The sequence below is a fragment of the Lynx rufus genome, unplaced genomic scaffold (genome assembly GCF_022079265.1).
Source record: "Lynx rufus isolate CCGP_SWC_20201006 ecotype Redwood Valley unplaced genomic scaffold, mLynRuf1.p SCAF_1, whole genome shotgun sequence".
NCBI classification, from domain to species: Eukaryota; Metazoa; Chordata; class Mammalia; order Carnivora; family Felidae; genus Lynx; species Lynx rufus.
The window spans coordinates 239,735,943-239,751,572 of NW_025814823.1; the positions used below are offsets into that span (position 1 = coordinate 239,735,943).

The 15,630-nt window shown below is 43.3% G+C and overlaps 1 protein-coding gene across 4 annotated transcripts in view; it reads right to left on the reverse strand.

Moving 5' to 3' along the window:
- Positions 1-269: 269 nt before the first annotated feature.
- SDHA (succinate dehydrogenase complex flavoprotein subunit A) overlaps positions 270-15,630 on the reverse strand; it is a 30,115-nt gene continuing 14,754 nt past the window's right edge. For all 4 annotated transcript variants that reach the window (XM_047094561.1, XM_047094552.1, XM_047094570.1 and 1 more), the window contains exons 8-15: positions 14,840-15,008; positions 13,854-14,049; positions 12,870-13,041; positions 9,941-10,059; positions 5,376-5,487; positions 5,044-5,174; positions 2,451-2,564; positions 270-596 (exon numbers count right to left, since the gene is read on the reverse strand). In XM_047094561.1, the coding sequence (XP_046950517.1) occupies positions 510-596; positions 2,451-2,564; positions 5,044-5,174; positions 5,376-5,487; positions 9,941-10,059; positions 12,870-13,041; positions 13,854-14,049; positions 14,840-15,008 (1,100 nt within the window). In that variant the 3' untranslated portion in view covers positions 270-509. The remainder of the gene's footprint in view (positions 597-2,450; positions 2,565-5,043; positions 5,175-5,375; positions 5,488-9,940; positions 10,060-12,869; positions 13,042-13,853; positions 14,050-14,839; positions 15,009-15,630) is intronic.

Genomic DNA, 15,630 nt, shown 5'->3' on the forward strand with positions numbered 1-15,630 from the left:
CAGCTGAAAGCAAGTGGGGAAAGAAGAAATCCATCTGTTTCCTTTAGTATCCGGTTATTTAAATACTTTAGGACACAGGTTCACATATTAAACCATTTGCTTACTAAGAACAAGGAGAATATGTTTATTTCTTTCATGTGCTGTCAGCATTGAAATTCATTTTTACTTAATTATATACTACAACAAAATTTCTGGATTTCGATATTTCAGGTCAACAAACAGGCCTCAAGTCAAACAGTATAAGCTCATAAATGGACTTGGAATAGAAATAGGTTTGTAATTTATGTTTATTTAAGAATCATGCCCAGTTTTATTAGTTCACAAGAATGAAGCCTCACACTTCCTGGCTGTTGATTACTGGCAAGCTTCTGGCCACCAGGTAGATGATACCTATTCGAATGGTGACCCTTGTTCCCTTGAGGACAGGGTATCAATAGGACAGTTATGATATAAAAGCACACATGAGCTATTATTATACATGGGTACAAAGTCGGTCATCTCTGGCCCAATCAGTAGGAGCGAATGGCTGGAGGGACTGTGGCACAGTCTGCCTCATTCAAAGTTCTGTCAATGACGGGTCTGTACTCCAAGGAGACCTTAAAAAGAAAAATTGATAGACAAAATTTGTGGAAAACCACACAAACAGCATTCTCTTATGCTCTTTTGAAAAATTATAAAACTTATTTGTAGGGGCACCTGGGCGGCTTAGTCGGTTAAGCACCCGACTCTTGATTTCGGCTCAGGTCATGATCTCACGGTTCAGTTCGTGAGTTCGAACCCTGAATGGGGCTCTGTACTGACAGTGCACAGAGCCTGCTTGGGAGTCTCCTTCTCTGTCCCTCCCCTGTTCTCTTTCTCTCAAACTAAATTAAAAAAAAAAAAAATTGGCAAATTTCAGGAACTTAAAACCACAAGTATGTACTAGAGTATTTTTCACTAACAAACTCAAAAAGGATCTAAAAGCACAACAGGGCTATGTAAATTATGGTAAATCCATGTAGTGAAATACAGCAATTAAAATAACAATGTACAAAATTCTTGATGCTTTACACAAATGCTTAAGAAGTAGGTGAAACCCTGTATATACTGTCATCCTTTAATTACATTTAAACTATATATTTTTCTACTCATATTTAAGGAAAGTGTATAAACATACATATAAAGAAAAGTGTATAAACATACATGCAAAACTTGAAGGAAATATTTCAAAATGATAATAATGAAATAAAATAAAATTTCAAAATAAATTTTCAAAATAAACTTCAAAATTTCACAAATAAAAATTTCAAAATAATAATAAGGGGTATCTGTGATTGGTGATCTTACAAATGTTAATTTCCTTTATCTTGCACTTTCCATACTTTAAAATGAGCACTTACTTCTTATATAATTGTAAAAAGTCTTGAACATTACCAAAAATAGGATTGTACTGAGACAGAAGTCTGATACCTTTCTAAATAATTTTTTTGATGTTTGTTTATTTTTGAGAGAAAGCATGCACGATTGCGAGAGTGGAGGAGGGGCAAAGAGAGAGAGAGACAAAGAGAGAGAAAGAAAGCGCGAGAGACAGAATCCCAAGCAGGCTCTGTGCTGTCAGTGAAGAGCCCAATGCGGGGCTTGACCCCACAAACTGTGAGATCAGGACCTTAACTGAAATCAACAGTCAGACACTTAACTGACTGAGCCACCCAGGTGGCCCCAGTCTGATATCTTTCTACATACACTGTCAGAAAATAGCCTTCATGCAAAATTATGAAAATCACTGCCTGCCTGAAATAGCAGACACTAGGTACTCTGTATAAAGTGATGACAACAAAGCACAATGCAATTTCTGCAGACTGAGACAAATAATTGAGATGATCCCTTACAAGCCTGAAAAGCTTAAGGGCACACACTTTGTATCTTATTTCGGACTCTTAATGCCCAGGAGAAAAGTCAAATGGGTGAATTACCCTTCGGTGGAGTAAGACTGTGAGCCTTTATTGTACTTGTAGCTGGTTGTTCCCAGCACCCTCACCCCCTCCCCTGCTTGCTGTGCCCAGGCCAATGCCAAGGGCTGCACAGCATACCCTGGGTTCCCTGAGGCTGCACCCTGAGGTGGTCCGACCAATGGGAAGAAAGCAGTGTTTTCCCGTCCCACCCCCACCCCCTGATCTTGCTCTCTATGGGCTCCAGAATCCTCATCCCCTCCCCTGCTATCCAGGCTTGGGTGCTCACTCCTTGCCCAGTGCTAAGCTGTGGAAGACCAGCCCTTCTGAACCACCTGCCCATGCTGAATTCTGCCTCCAGACAGAAGCTGACTGACAAGGTCTTTTCCAGTGGTATCTCAAATCTGTCAATGGTCGACTTAAATCCATGCTGCTTCTCCCAGTCCGTCACATGCTGAACTCTAGAACATGTGGGACAGCGTATTTGTCAGCACTATGTGAACAGAACATGCCCCCATATACCTTCCCAGTCTTGATGTCGACATAGGAAAGGGTGTGCTTCCTCCAGTGTTCCTCAAATGGCTTCTTCTGCTGCCCCTGGATGGGCTTGGAGTAATCATACTCGTCAATCCGCTCCTGAGGCCAGAGAAAGTAAGTGTATTTCAGAAAATACCACTAACAATCACACTTCAAGTTTCTTACTTCTCTAACAGCAATTTAACCGGAAAATATGGCAAACTCATTGAAACGATACATGAGAGACCAGTCTGCTATGAATCCTCCTAGATCCCACCCAACAAGGAGGTATCCACTGACCCAACCAGACCTTGTTCTGAGCTGGGACATTCCTAGTCCATTTTTCAACCCATGCCCCTTCCTTCTACAATCCCTAATGAAAAACCATTTTGTGTAGATCTGATCTAAAACAACACACAATGTGAGGGGCGCCTGGGTGGCGCAGTCGGTTAAGCGTCCGACTTCAGCCAGGTCACGATCTCGCGGTCCGCGAGTTCGAGCCCCGCGTCAGGCTCTGGGCTGATGGCTCAGAGCCTGGAGCCTGTTTCCGATTCTGTGTCTCCCTCTCTCTCTGCCCCTCGCCCGTTCATGCTCTGTCTCTCTCTGTCCCAAAAATAAACAAACGTTGAAAAAAAAATTAAAAAAAAAAAATAAAAAATAAAACAACACACAATGTGAAAAACAGTGCAACTGAGTCCCAAATGCAGGTGGGATGGAGAGATGAGACATGTGATCCATCTGCCAGTGGTCAGTCCTCCAGAGGACCTGTCCACCCTGGGGCTCCCAGACAGGCCGTTCCTCACTCCAGGGCCTCCACGGCGCAGGTCCCAACAAGGGTAGAATCCACTGAGGCCACAGAGCTAGCAGTGGGTCTGCAGCACCATGAGCTCAGAGCTCCATTTCTACAACCAGTGGGTGGTTGGGTGTGGAAATCAGATCTTTTATGCACTTAAAAGTTTATCAAATACTTTGTATTTCTGCTCTGTACTCTGGGAACTTTCATCTTCTTTCAGCTTTTATTGAAATGTTTCAGTTCTAGCAATTATATTAAAATTTTGTTCAAAAACTCTCAAAGAGAAGCTGAACACTATTAAGGAATACCCGGCACATAGAAATGAATAAGAATGTACAAGAGCCTCTTAAAATGAAAACCAGGGGCACTTGGCTGGCTCAGTCGGTGGAGCACACAATTTTTGATCTCGGGGTTAAGCGTTTCAGCCCCATGTTGGGTGTAGAGACAAATTACTTAAAGATAAAATTAATTAATTAAATAAAATAAAAACACTTTGCTTCTGTTTCTGCTGAGTGAGGTGAGTGTGGTGGTGGGGAAAGGCAAGCAAGTGGGGCTAGCACCTTCTTTCCCTTTTTGTTTATTTATTTTATAAGAGAAAGGAGCATGAGCGGGGGAGAGGGGTGGAGCGACAGAGGAGAGAGAATCCCGACACAAGGTTTGATCTCACAAATGGTGAGATCATGACCTGAGATGAAATCAAAAGTCAGATGCTTAACTGACTGAGCACCGCACCCCCCCCCCCAGGTGCCCCACCTTCCCTTATTTCTGAACACATACCTACAGGTGAGCTCTCCCAGGGGAAGCAGCTTCCACCTGCTTATCTGCTAACACTGAATGAAAACTCATTCATCTCATCACACAAACTGCCAACCAACAGCCTAGAGAAGCTTCTAGTTCTCAGTACATGTGACAAATGTGCTTAATTAATATTAATCTAATCCAGCTCCAGTCAGTGGAAGGTAAATTAACAAAGTTTCACAGCTGACTGGTGAGCCTGCTACCAGGAACACTAATACTGTCCCAGACCAAAGCCTGTCTGTCTGGAAAGTGGCTCGGGTCCTGCCGACATTCCATCCTAAATTCGTGTTTGTTCCCGAGTGCCCATTTCCTTGATGTTTTGCTGTCATATGCTGAGTGCTCTGTTCTGGAAAAATCTGACAACTGTACTCTGCATAAAAACCAGGTCATTTAAAAAAAGTAGTGACCCAATGGGGCGCCTGGGTGACTCAGTCAGTTGAGCATCCAATGTCGGCTCAGGTCATGATCTCTCAGTTCATGAGTTCGAGCCCCGTGTCAGGCTCTGTGCTGACAGCTCAGGGCCTGGAGCCTGCTTCGGATTCTGTGTCTCCTTCTCTCTGTCCCTCCCCAACTTGTGCTCTGTCTCTCTCTCAAAAATAAACATTAAAAAAAACCAAACATTAAAAATTTTTTAAAAAGTGACCCAAGATGAGATCAGGTCTCAAATGATGATTTCCTCATCATTTTAAGTCAGTAAGTTAGCATTTTCTGGCAATAATACTCGGACTGCACAGTAACCTTTGACCAAGTAAAGTTCAGGTGTGTTTTGCTCAGGGTGCTACTGGCAGCAGCAGATACTGATCCAAACCAAGAAAAAGGTCACATTGGTAGTAAACACAGTGATACCAAAGTGTAAAAGTTATCAGGGGGGGAAAAAAAGGGCATACTTTTTAAAATTTACTTTTGGGAAAATTGAGTGAAATGCAGAGAAAGTACAGGGTTAGGGACTAAGCAAGGCCAGGTGAGAGAAGGCATGATGTGCAAATAGGGTATGTTGTGAAGGCGCACCTTATAATCTTCCCTGGCATGAGCACCACGTGACTCCTTCCGAGCCTCCGCTCCATAAATGGTCTGAAGTGCACAAAGCATCAGGTTCTGCAGCTCTAGGGTCTCCACCAGGTCGGTGTTCCAGACCATTCCTGAGGACACACAAGGCACCCATGAGAGACAGGATCCAGTCAGATGGGTACTCCAGGCTGTAGCTATGGGCTTGCCAGCATCCACACAAATAGCAAGGACGGGTAAGTCAGCACTAAGTGGGATGGACAGGACCCTGAGGCAGCCTCCCTTGCAAATGCCCAGCACCCCAATTGTGTGCAGGGGCCCACAGAAATGCTCACCTCGGTCAAATGTCTTCAGATGTTTTAGGTCTCCATAGAGCTGGCTGATTTTCTCACAACCTTCCTGTAACACACTTCCCACACGGAACACTGCGGCATGATTTTGCATCGACTGTAACACAAAATACCATTTGTAAATCTTCAATTCATATGAAAAGCCATGCCAAGAACCATTAAACCCTTTAGATTTTTTTCTTATGCATTTCACCTTTTTAAAAAAGATTTTATTTAAAAAAAAATTTTTTTTAAAACGTTTATTTATTTTTGAGACAGAGAGAGACAGAGCATGAACGGGGGAGGGTCAGAGAGGGAGGGAGACACAGAATCTGAAACAGGCTCCAGGCTCTGAGCTGTCAGCACAGAGCCCGACGCGGGGCTCGAACTCACGGACCGCGATATCATGACCTGAGCCGAAGTTGGCCGCTCAACCGACTGAGCCACCCAGGCACCCCAAAAAAGATTTTATTTTTAACACAAGGCTCGAACTCACAAGCCCAAGACCAGGAGTTGCACGCTCCACTGGCTAAGCCAGCCAGCCATGGCTCATTGTGGTTCTGATCTGCATTTCCCTGATGATGAGTGACATTGAGCATCTTTTCATGTATCTGTTGGCCATCCATAGGTCTTCTTTGGAGAAACATCCATTCAGCCCTTCTGTCCATTTCTTAGGCTGTTTTTGCACTATTGAGTTGTAGGAGTTCTTTATATATTTTGGGATATTAGCCCCTTATCAGACATATAATTTGCAAATATTTTCTCCCATTCTATACGAGAAAACTGTTTTACTGTTTTCAGTGTACTGGTTTTTCTCCTCCTTGGTTAAATTTATTATTCCCAGGTATTTTATTCTTTCTGAAACAATTGTAAATGGGATTATGTTCTTAATTTCTCTTTCAGAAGATTTATTCTTTGTATACAGAAACAACAGATTTTTATGTATTGATTTTGCATATTTCAACACTACTGAATTCACTTACCAGGTCTAAGTTTTTTTGGTGGAGTCTGTGTCAAATATGATCTGATACATCTATAAATAGTGACTTTTACTTCTTCCTTTCCAATTTGGACACCTCTTATTTCTCTTTCCTGCCTGACTGCTCTAGCTAGGACTTCCAGTATTGTGTTGAATGAAGTGGTAAGAGTGAACATTGTCTTGCTCCTATGTTAAGACGAAAAGCTTTTAGCTTTTCACCACTGAGTGTGACAGTAGCTGTGGGCTTGTCACATATGGCCCTGATTACACTGAGGTACATTCCCTCTATACCTGCCTTGTTGAGAGTTTTATCATAAATAGATGTTAAATGAAGTTCTGATTAATGCTTTTTTATTAATTTATTTTATTAATTTTTTTAACGTTTATTCATTTCTGAGACACAGTGGGCAGGGAAGGGGCAGAGAGAGAGGCAGACACGGGATCTGAAGCAGGCTCCAGGCTGAACTGTCAGCACAGATCCTGACGTGGGGCTTGAACCCACGAACTGCGAGACCATGACCTAAGCCGAAGTCAGACGCTCAATTGACTGAGCCACCCAGGCACCCCAATGCTTTTTAAATTTTTTTAATGTTTATTTTTTAAGAGATAGAGTGTGAATGGGGAAGGGGTAGAGAGAGAGAGAGGGAGATACAGAATCCGACACAGGATCCAGGCTCTGAGCTGTCAGCACAGAGCCTGATGCAGGGCTTGAACCACGAGCAGTGAGATCATGACCTGAGCCGAAGTCAGTCACTCAATTGACTGAGCCACCCAGGTGCCCCTGATAAATGCTTTTAAAACATGATTCTATGTTCCTATTAAGTACATGTCTTAAATCCATGTCCGTTATTTAAAATGGAACATTGTGCATTTAGGGAAGGCAGTTTGTGGAACTTGGCCAAGATCTGTGATTCCAAGCAGACTTACTTCTGAGGCATAATGTACTGAGTGGTGGCAGAAAGGTGTAAGGGTTCCACCTTCGAATTCCCAAGGAGACAGCAGTTCCTAGACTTGCTCCACCCTCGAGATCTGGTGGTAAATGTTCTAGGAGCAGCAGGTGGCTCCTTGCTGACACAAACTAAGAAGTGCTAAGATTATGGGGTGGTCTGCAGTGAGCCTGGAGTGGATGGTCATAAAGTAGAGGGAGAAGTGAGAAGCCTGGGAGCGTTCCCTGGTGGACTTCTGGTTAAATACTGTAAAAACTCCTCATGTGTCAAATTCCTGTATGGTTTGCTTGTTTATGCTCATAAGAAATGGGACATGAAATAAAACTGAAATTTATTTTAGGATCTACCTTTGTTTCCTATCACTCACCGAATGACCTTTCATCACACTTGAAAAACCCCTTTATCCCATGCTTAATCACAACGTGTGCCTGGGCCTACTTCTGGACTCTATGCAACTGATCTAGATGTCTCCTTCTCTATCACAGACTAACACAGCTTGTTGACTTAGTTCTATTTAACAGATACCTCATCTATTTCTTTAGAATGATACATAATTTAAAAATTATAAAGCATACCATCAAACGTCTTGGCTTTTCAGCAAAAGCAAAGGGAAAAAGCTATCTCAGAATCTAGTAAATGTTAATTAAAACATTCTTTTATGTTCTTCAGCGCTCATGTTGTCATACTCTTTAGGGTTAGGTTTATTCAAGGTATTTTAAACTTTTTGGCTGCACTGTGAAGATCATTTTCAAATGGATTACTGCAGGTATACTGGAAAGCTACTCATTTTTATATATGAACCTTTTATCCAGATGCTTTACTTCATTCTTGTTTTTATTAGTTTTCCACTTACCATCTTGGAATTTTTAATTGTATCAGTAAGCAATAATTTTGTCTACTCCTTTTCAATACATTCGTCATTTCTTTTCTCTTTCTTACTGTATTTACTGGAATCAGCAAAATGATTACTCCGTCCCCCAACTCAAATGTACATTCCACGAGGGCAGGATTTTTTGTTTTCTTTGGATGACTCGGGCATCTAGAATACTGCCTGGCACACAGCAGATACCAATTCAGATGGTCCCTAACCTATGAGGGTTTGAGCAATGATTTTTCAACTTTACAAGGAAACAAAAGGGATCTTCATTCAGAGAAACCGTACCGGCAACTGTCACCTTTTCCCGGACTAGCAGTGTGCATTAGGGCGCACTCTCATGACTCTGGGTGGTGGTAGCAGCTGCAGCTCCCACTGAGCCCCATGATCCTGAGGCTCAATAACCATCTCCACTCACACAACCACTGTTTTTCACTTCCAGTACAGTATTCAATAAATTATGTGAGACAGACCACACCCTGTTATAAAATAGGCTTCATGTCAGATGAACTTTCCCTACTGCAAGCTAACCTAGGTGCTCTGAGCACATTTAAGGCCAGCTAGGCGAATGTTCAGTAAGACAAGTGTGTTAAATGCATTTTTTCAGGACATAACCCCATTGTAAGTCAAAGATCTGTACGTGCCTTATTTAGTGGGAATACCTCTAAGGTTTCCTATTTCAAAATCTCTCATGGATTCACCATTTCCATATCCAAACGGAAGTTCCTACTATCCAGCGCAATGATTACATCTGTCCTAGCTGGCCTCCCAACTCCTGGTATCAGTACCCCACAAAAGTCCTGCACAGATCACTTGACTGGTTTCCTTAAACATACCTTTGTCCTTCACACACGCTATTTGCCTTACCTTTCCAGGAAGCCTCCCTGAAGCCCAGTCTCACCTGAACACAGAACCACACAGTCCTATAAAAGCTGCATGGTGCAACTTTTGGTGGTGAGCATTTGTGCCACTGGACTCCTTATCAGAATGTGACTAAAGCAAAGGGTGGCTTCTTTTTGGAAAATGCCTCCACAAATTCTTACAAATAATTTCAAGTGGACAGAGATCTTACTCATGGACCAAGGATCTCTGTAGTCGAAGAACCTGATGGATCCCTAGCTGTTTTACATACTACTTTTATTGATCTAACCCTGCGTTATCCAATGCAGTAACCATGTGTAGCGATTTATATTAAATTGAAACTGAATAAAACTCAGTTCTTAGTCACACTAGCCACATTTCACATGCTGCACAGTCACATGTGGTCAAAGACACATGTTCCCATCCTCAGAGAACATCCCATCAGACATGCTGATCTAGAAGATAAATACTGTGACGACAACTAGTGCACAGATTACCATTTCCTCCCAAAACCCACACTCTCCACTCTTCCTGACTTTATTTAGGGGATACAATGGCCCCAGTTTAAAGACATTTCCCAGAGTTGCTAGAAGCTGGGTGTGACGATAGGATTAACTTCTTGGCAATGAGATGTGCTGGGCTTTCAGGAAGCCTGGTATAAGGAAGTTCCCAGCCGGGACCTTCTTGGACCTTCCAATCTCTCTCCCCCTTCAGGCTGTGACATACACACAACAGAAGAGAGGGTCTGAGGAGCCACATACAAGCACGGTGGGATGTAGAAGTTGTAGTTTCCGCCCTGGGCTGCTACCTGCGGCCTTCTGTGTGCAATGTGTCCTCTTGCTACTCAACCCGGGCCTGGCACAGGACTGTGGACACAATGGCCTGCTCACTTCAGAGCACAGGTGCTTACCTTCTGCATGTTGAGTCGTAGTTCTGATGTTCTTAGGGTTCCATCAGCAAACCTCAACTTATCAAGATTCATGACAGACTCTTCTCCAGCATTTGGTTTAATTGGAGGAACTTTATCTCCTTAAAAAATATACAAACAAAAAGCTAGAATTTAATGGCTTTTGGAAAATGTACCCGTAACCTGAGCCAATGTTCCACCCAAGCCACCCTTTAACTGAAGCACCACATATTGACTTGGGGCCGTAAACATATAAAGACAAAATTTCTAGCAAGGAGGAGGTATCCAGTAAGAAATCTTTGAACAAAACAGAAACTATTCTTAAGCTTAAAAATTAGATTTATGCAAAGACACCTTGCAGTATTACTCTACAGAAGGGAGAACTGGCACCTTCAGGTAGTGAGCAGTTTCCAACAATTCTGCCACCCCCACCCACCCCCACCACCACGTGGTCCTCATTCAAAGACGAGGGAGGACCTGGTCTGGCACGTTTAAAAGTCTCTTGCTGATTCAGACCCTTATATCTGCTTACCCAAACCTCAAGATTTGCTCTTCTTGCTTTTCTAAAAAATAAAGTTAATGTTTTGAAGATTTTTTAAAGGTTTTTTTTTGGGGGGGGGTAACATGTTTTGAAATGTATTTTTTTCAAGAGGTAAAAGGGGCAGAAGGTATGAAAAACAGGAAACAAAGGTTTGCAGGTAAAGTTGGGCTGCTCACAGCTGCTCTCTGCAAGGGGCCAAGGCACTGGTCTCTCATGTGACATGCCCCAATTTTAGGCTGGTTACAGTTGTTTCTTCTTCTTCTTCTTCTTCTTCTTCTTCTTCTTCTTCTTCTTTTTTATAATGTTTATTCATTTTTGAGAGACACAGAGTACAAGCGGAGTGGGGCGGGGGAGACACAGAATCCGAAGCAGGCTCCAGGCTCTGGGCTGTCAGCACAGAGCCTGACACGGGGCTCGAACCCACAAACTGTTATATCATGACCTGAGCCGAAGTCGGACACAACTGACTGACCCACCCAGGTGCCCCTGGTTGTGGTTTCTTCTGCTTTTGTTTTTAACGTTTTTAAAAAGTGATCGTTTACCAAAATTATTTTTCTTTAGGTGCATAGTTCTACAAATGTTGACACATGGTATGGATTCCTGTAACCATCATAATAGGATCCAGATTAGGGTTTAAACATTTTAATGTTTAAAATATTCGTATTTGGGAAAATATAGTGATGCTTTTCCTTTTCTTTTTTGTTTTTAAAAATGAAAGTGTAATTATCATTTTTGGTGTAGAGTTTTGCACATTTTGCCTCACAGAGTCACACAAGCTCCACCATGAGCAGGACGGCAACCACCAAGCCGTGTTATTCCCTAGTTCTGTCTCCTCCAAGATGTTATGTAAATAAAGTTAGATGTATGTATATAGCCTTTTAAGCTTGGGTCATACAACCTAATATGTTTTGAAATGCATTTGTGTTGTTGCATGTAGGAGTAATTTGTTCCTTTTTACTGCTAAGTTTAAAAAACTTTTTAAAGCTGTATACTGATCCTTCAGATATAAAAGTACAAGATATTCATTTTTTCTAACAATATTAAAAAAAATTTTTTTTTTTTCAGAGTGAGAGTGAGAGAGAGAGAGTGAGAGAAAGAGAGAGAGAGAGAGAGAGAGAGAGAGAATGAGTGCATGCGTGAGCAAAGGAGCAGAGGGAGAGAATCCTGAGCAGGTTCCAAGCCCCTGATGTGGGGCTCAATCCCATGACTCTGGGATCAGAGTCAGATGCCCCGAAAGTAAAGATATTCTTACAAAACTTCCTTTTTCTCTTTTTCAAAGAAAAGAAACCTCAAATTTTCTGCTTTCCTCTGAGATCTGATTTTAGGCTTCACTGCTATAGTGAAATGAGCATTAGATTTGGTATCAGACCAGGTGGGTTCAACTCCTGCCTCTGCAGCAAACACTGGGACAGGGCCCCACATCTGCCCTTCACAGCCTGGACTTGTAGTCAGAGCAAGGGCGGGGGGGGGGTGTCTGAAAATACAACTGTCCTTCTCCTTACATGTATCTGCTAACTGCAGATGTAAAGGGGAGCACGGCATGGTATACTAAGGGCTGTGTTTAACTAATGGGATAGTAAGATTTTCACCAACTTAAAGTCCATACGAAAAGCTTTTGTGCAATAAAAATAGCACAACTGATACTAAAGAGTCACCGTCAATGAAGCATAACGAGAAGAGCAGAGGCCTGGGGATCCCATGACACTTCTCTTGGGAACAGTGACTTCCCCTCACATGTTGTTCTGAGCAAATGGGCCAACACAATCTACATGAAGACCCTCTGAATGTCAAAGCGACAGTAAGTGTCCTGTTCACAGTGGGACTCACCCTTCTAGCACATGGCATTTTTTCCTCAGCAGATTATTTTAACAGAAGAACGCAATCACTGACTTGAATCCACTGTATCAATGCAGGGACGGATATGACCCAATCCTCTGTTTTGTGTACATTACGTCCTCCCTTTCTGCTTTAATAGGGTATTTATATTTTGTTTTTAGAATCTAAATTACTTTTCCATAAGTACTGAAAACTACTCTTTCGTCATACCTGTTTAAAATATTTCACTACAAATAAGTAATTTATATTGAGCAAGCAACTATGTGATAAACCTCCCCTTAAAATAACTCCCTAACAATGACTTTTCTAAGCAGAACACAAGGACTATAGGACAGAACCTGACCAAAACCAGGTTACCTTCTTAATTGTTAAGACCCTCACCCAACCTGTGTCTAGTCTCAAGTCTATCACCATATAAATCTCTGATTGCTCTGTTTCCTCACTTATAGGGGGTAAAAAGAGACTACCCCCTCCATGATCACTAAACAAATTTCCAATTACAAATCAAGACATGGCAACCTCTTGCCTCCTGAAACAGCCTGGAGAAACACATACCGGGTCTGCAGGACTCCGCGATACTCAGGGCACACGCCCGACCAAAGACAACCAGATCCAAGAGTGAGTTTGCCCCAAGACGGTTGGCACCATGCACGGAGGCGCAGGCAGCCTCCCCACAGGCATACAGGCCGGGCACGATCTGATCCTGGCCATTCACATGCCTCAGAACCTGTGGAAGGAAGACTGAAGACTTAGGAGCAAAGTCTGCACAGGACTGCTTCCTGCGGTGGGGTGTCTGCATGCAGGGGCAGAGGGAGGAGGGCAGGTGAAGGCCAGATCTGCTCTCACCTACAGGGAACTCTCTGTGTCAGTCCAGTCTCCGCCCTCTGCACCCAGACACTCAGCCACCCCAGGCCAAGAGAGATCAAAGGATCCCATGTGGCAGCACCTGTGATTTTAATCCCACACCTACTGCTCACGAGAAACCTCACTCACCACCTCTAACTGATCCCCTACTCCCTCACTCTGACTCTGGATTCGAATGAAGGGAAGGGAGTAGGGCAGACTTGAGTTGTAACTCAGATGCTTCCAGCCTATTACTCATCTATGAACGTAATCTCCAGTCACCTCGCCCCTAAGGACAGGCCAAAAAAGTCAAGAACCAAAAAGCTCTGGGTGAACTACAAACCCTCGAAGGTACTTGTTGTAAAGAGAATACAATTTACAAGGCTGCAGTAAAAGTAACAAGAGATCATACGGTAAAATAAATTATAAGCTGGGAAAAACAATGATATTACATCTATGGCTGTCTACTATGGAGGGATCAGTAAGTTATCAGTAACTACTCATCACTGTGGAGTGAAAAGTGAAAGCTGAAAGGTGGCCGAGCCCCCTGCCCTCTGGCAGCATCTACTCAAGGGAAGTGCAGCCTGTACAACAACACAGTGCCTTCTGAGGAAAATGTCGGTCTTCTGAGCTCGCAAGGGCACCTGTATCATTCCCACCCTCTTTCCCACTGTGGAAGGGTCCTGGTTTGGTCACCTGCCCCTTGTAGTTGGTAGGAATGCCGCCCATGTTATAATGCACGGTGGGAAGGACGGGGATGGGCTCCTTGGTGACATCTACACCTGCGAAGATCATGGCCGTCTCTGAAATGCCAGGCAGCCGTATGGCCAGCTGCTCTGGGGGTAGGTGGTGCAACTGCAGGTAGACGTGATCTTTTTCAGGGCCACAGCCTCTGGTGGAAAAGGACATCACGGTGTGAGGCAAAAAACGGCAATTATAGAAAATGTGAGACTATGAGTTTCACATTTTTTTATGCTGTACAAAATTTCCCTTCACTTGTGGCCATCCATTCTTCACATCTGCTCTGAGCACCTGCTCTGTGACAGGGTAGACTGAATGTGGTAGGACACAGTCAGAACATGGACAGACTTCCAGCCCTCACTGAGCTCATACTCTAGTCTTAGGAAGTCACAATTAGCTGTTTTCCTTGGTAAATGCACTAGAAAGTCCTTTTAATGCAAACACTCCAAATGTAAAATCTCTAGAAGTTGTAACATCAAAGATACAAGAAAGATCACCATCGTAAGGCAGCACTGGCACTCAAGAGCCTGCACAGTGAAGGTCTCGAACGCATGTGGGTCCCCAAACAGCATCGAAGGCCCATATGCTAACTTAGGTTGTGGGCATGTGTGTCTTGCTCCCCCACACAGAGTGTCTGTCTCTATCATAACACTCATACACACAATTGATGTTCCACAGATTTGAGAGAGACTGAAGTCAAACCAGCTTAACTTCCCAAAATGTAGGTTTTTAGAGGGATATCATAAATTGACAAACAACCATCAGAGGGGAGGAGAGGCAGCCTACTCAGAGTTGGGTGGGGTAGGTGAGTTGCTAAAACTCACACAGAAGCCACACCAGCCCAGGTGCACAGGTAGACATGAATAGCAGCCACCCAAGAGAAAGGAGGGTGTGCATGTGTGTGTGTGCACTCAGACACCTTTGGATAGAATGACACAGACCTTCCTTCACGTATTTCCAGAGTCATGGACCGAGACACGACGTCTCTGGATGCCAGGTCCTTTGCAACCGGGGCATATCGCTCCATGAATCTTTCGCCTTGACTGTTAATGAGAATGCCTCCCTCTCCACGGCACCCTTCTGTAATGAGACAACCGGCACCATATATACCTGCAAAGAACCCAGTTAATTAGATGATTATAACCTAACAATTGCTAGGTCAATATTTCAAATGCAAATTTTTTTCCAATACATTTCTGGGGGTGGAAAGGAAAAGGGTATGCAAGGGGCATGATGCTCACAACAGAATAAGACAAAGGACAGGTTAAGTAAGGAATAGTAGGAAGTTTTGACAACAAAAAGCACCAATGAAGCAGCAATGAGGAGAAAGGGCAGCTAATGTAGTAACAACACAGCTTGGCTGAATATTCCAATTCCAACAGCTTTTCAGCTTTCAGCACAACCAAGCATGAGTTAAATATCTCAGGTTTGTTTTAATTGCAGAATGTTCTTTTGTAGCATGACATTGTGACTAGGTAAGAAAAACCAGCTTGGAAAATTCGTATCTAAAAATGGGTTAATGGGGCGCCTGGGTGGCTTAGTCGGTTGAGTGTCCGACTTTGGCTCAGGTCATGATCTCACGGTCTATGGGTTTGAGCCCCGCATTGGGCTCTGTGCCGACAGTTCAGAGCCTGGAGCCTGCTTTGGATTCTGTGTCTCCCTCTCTCTGCCCCTCCCCCACTCATGCTCTGTCTCTCTCTGTCTCTTGAAAATAAAAATAAAAACTTAAAAA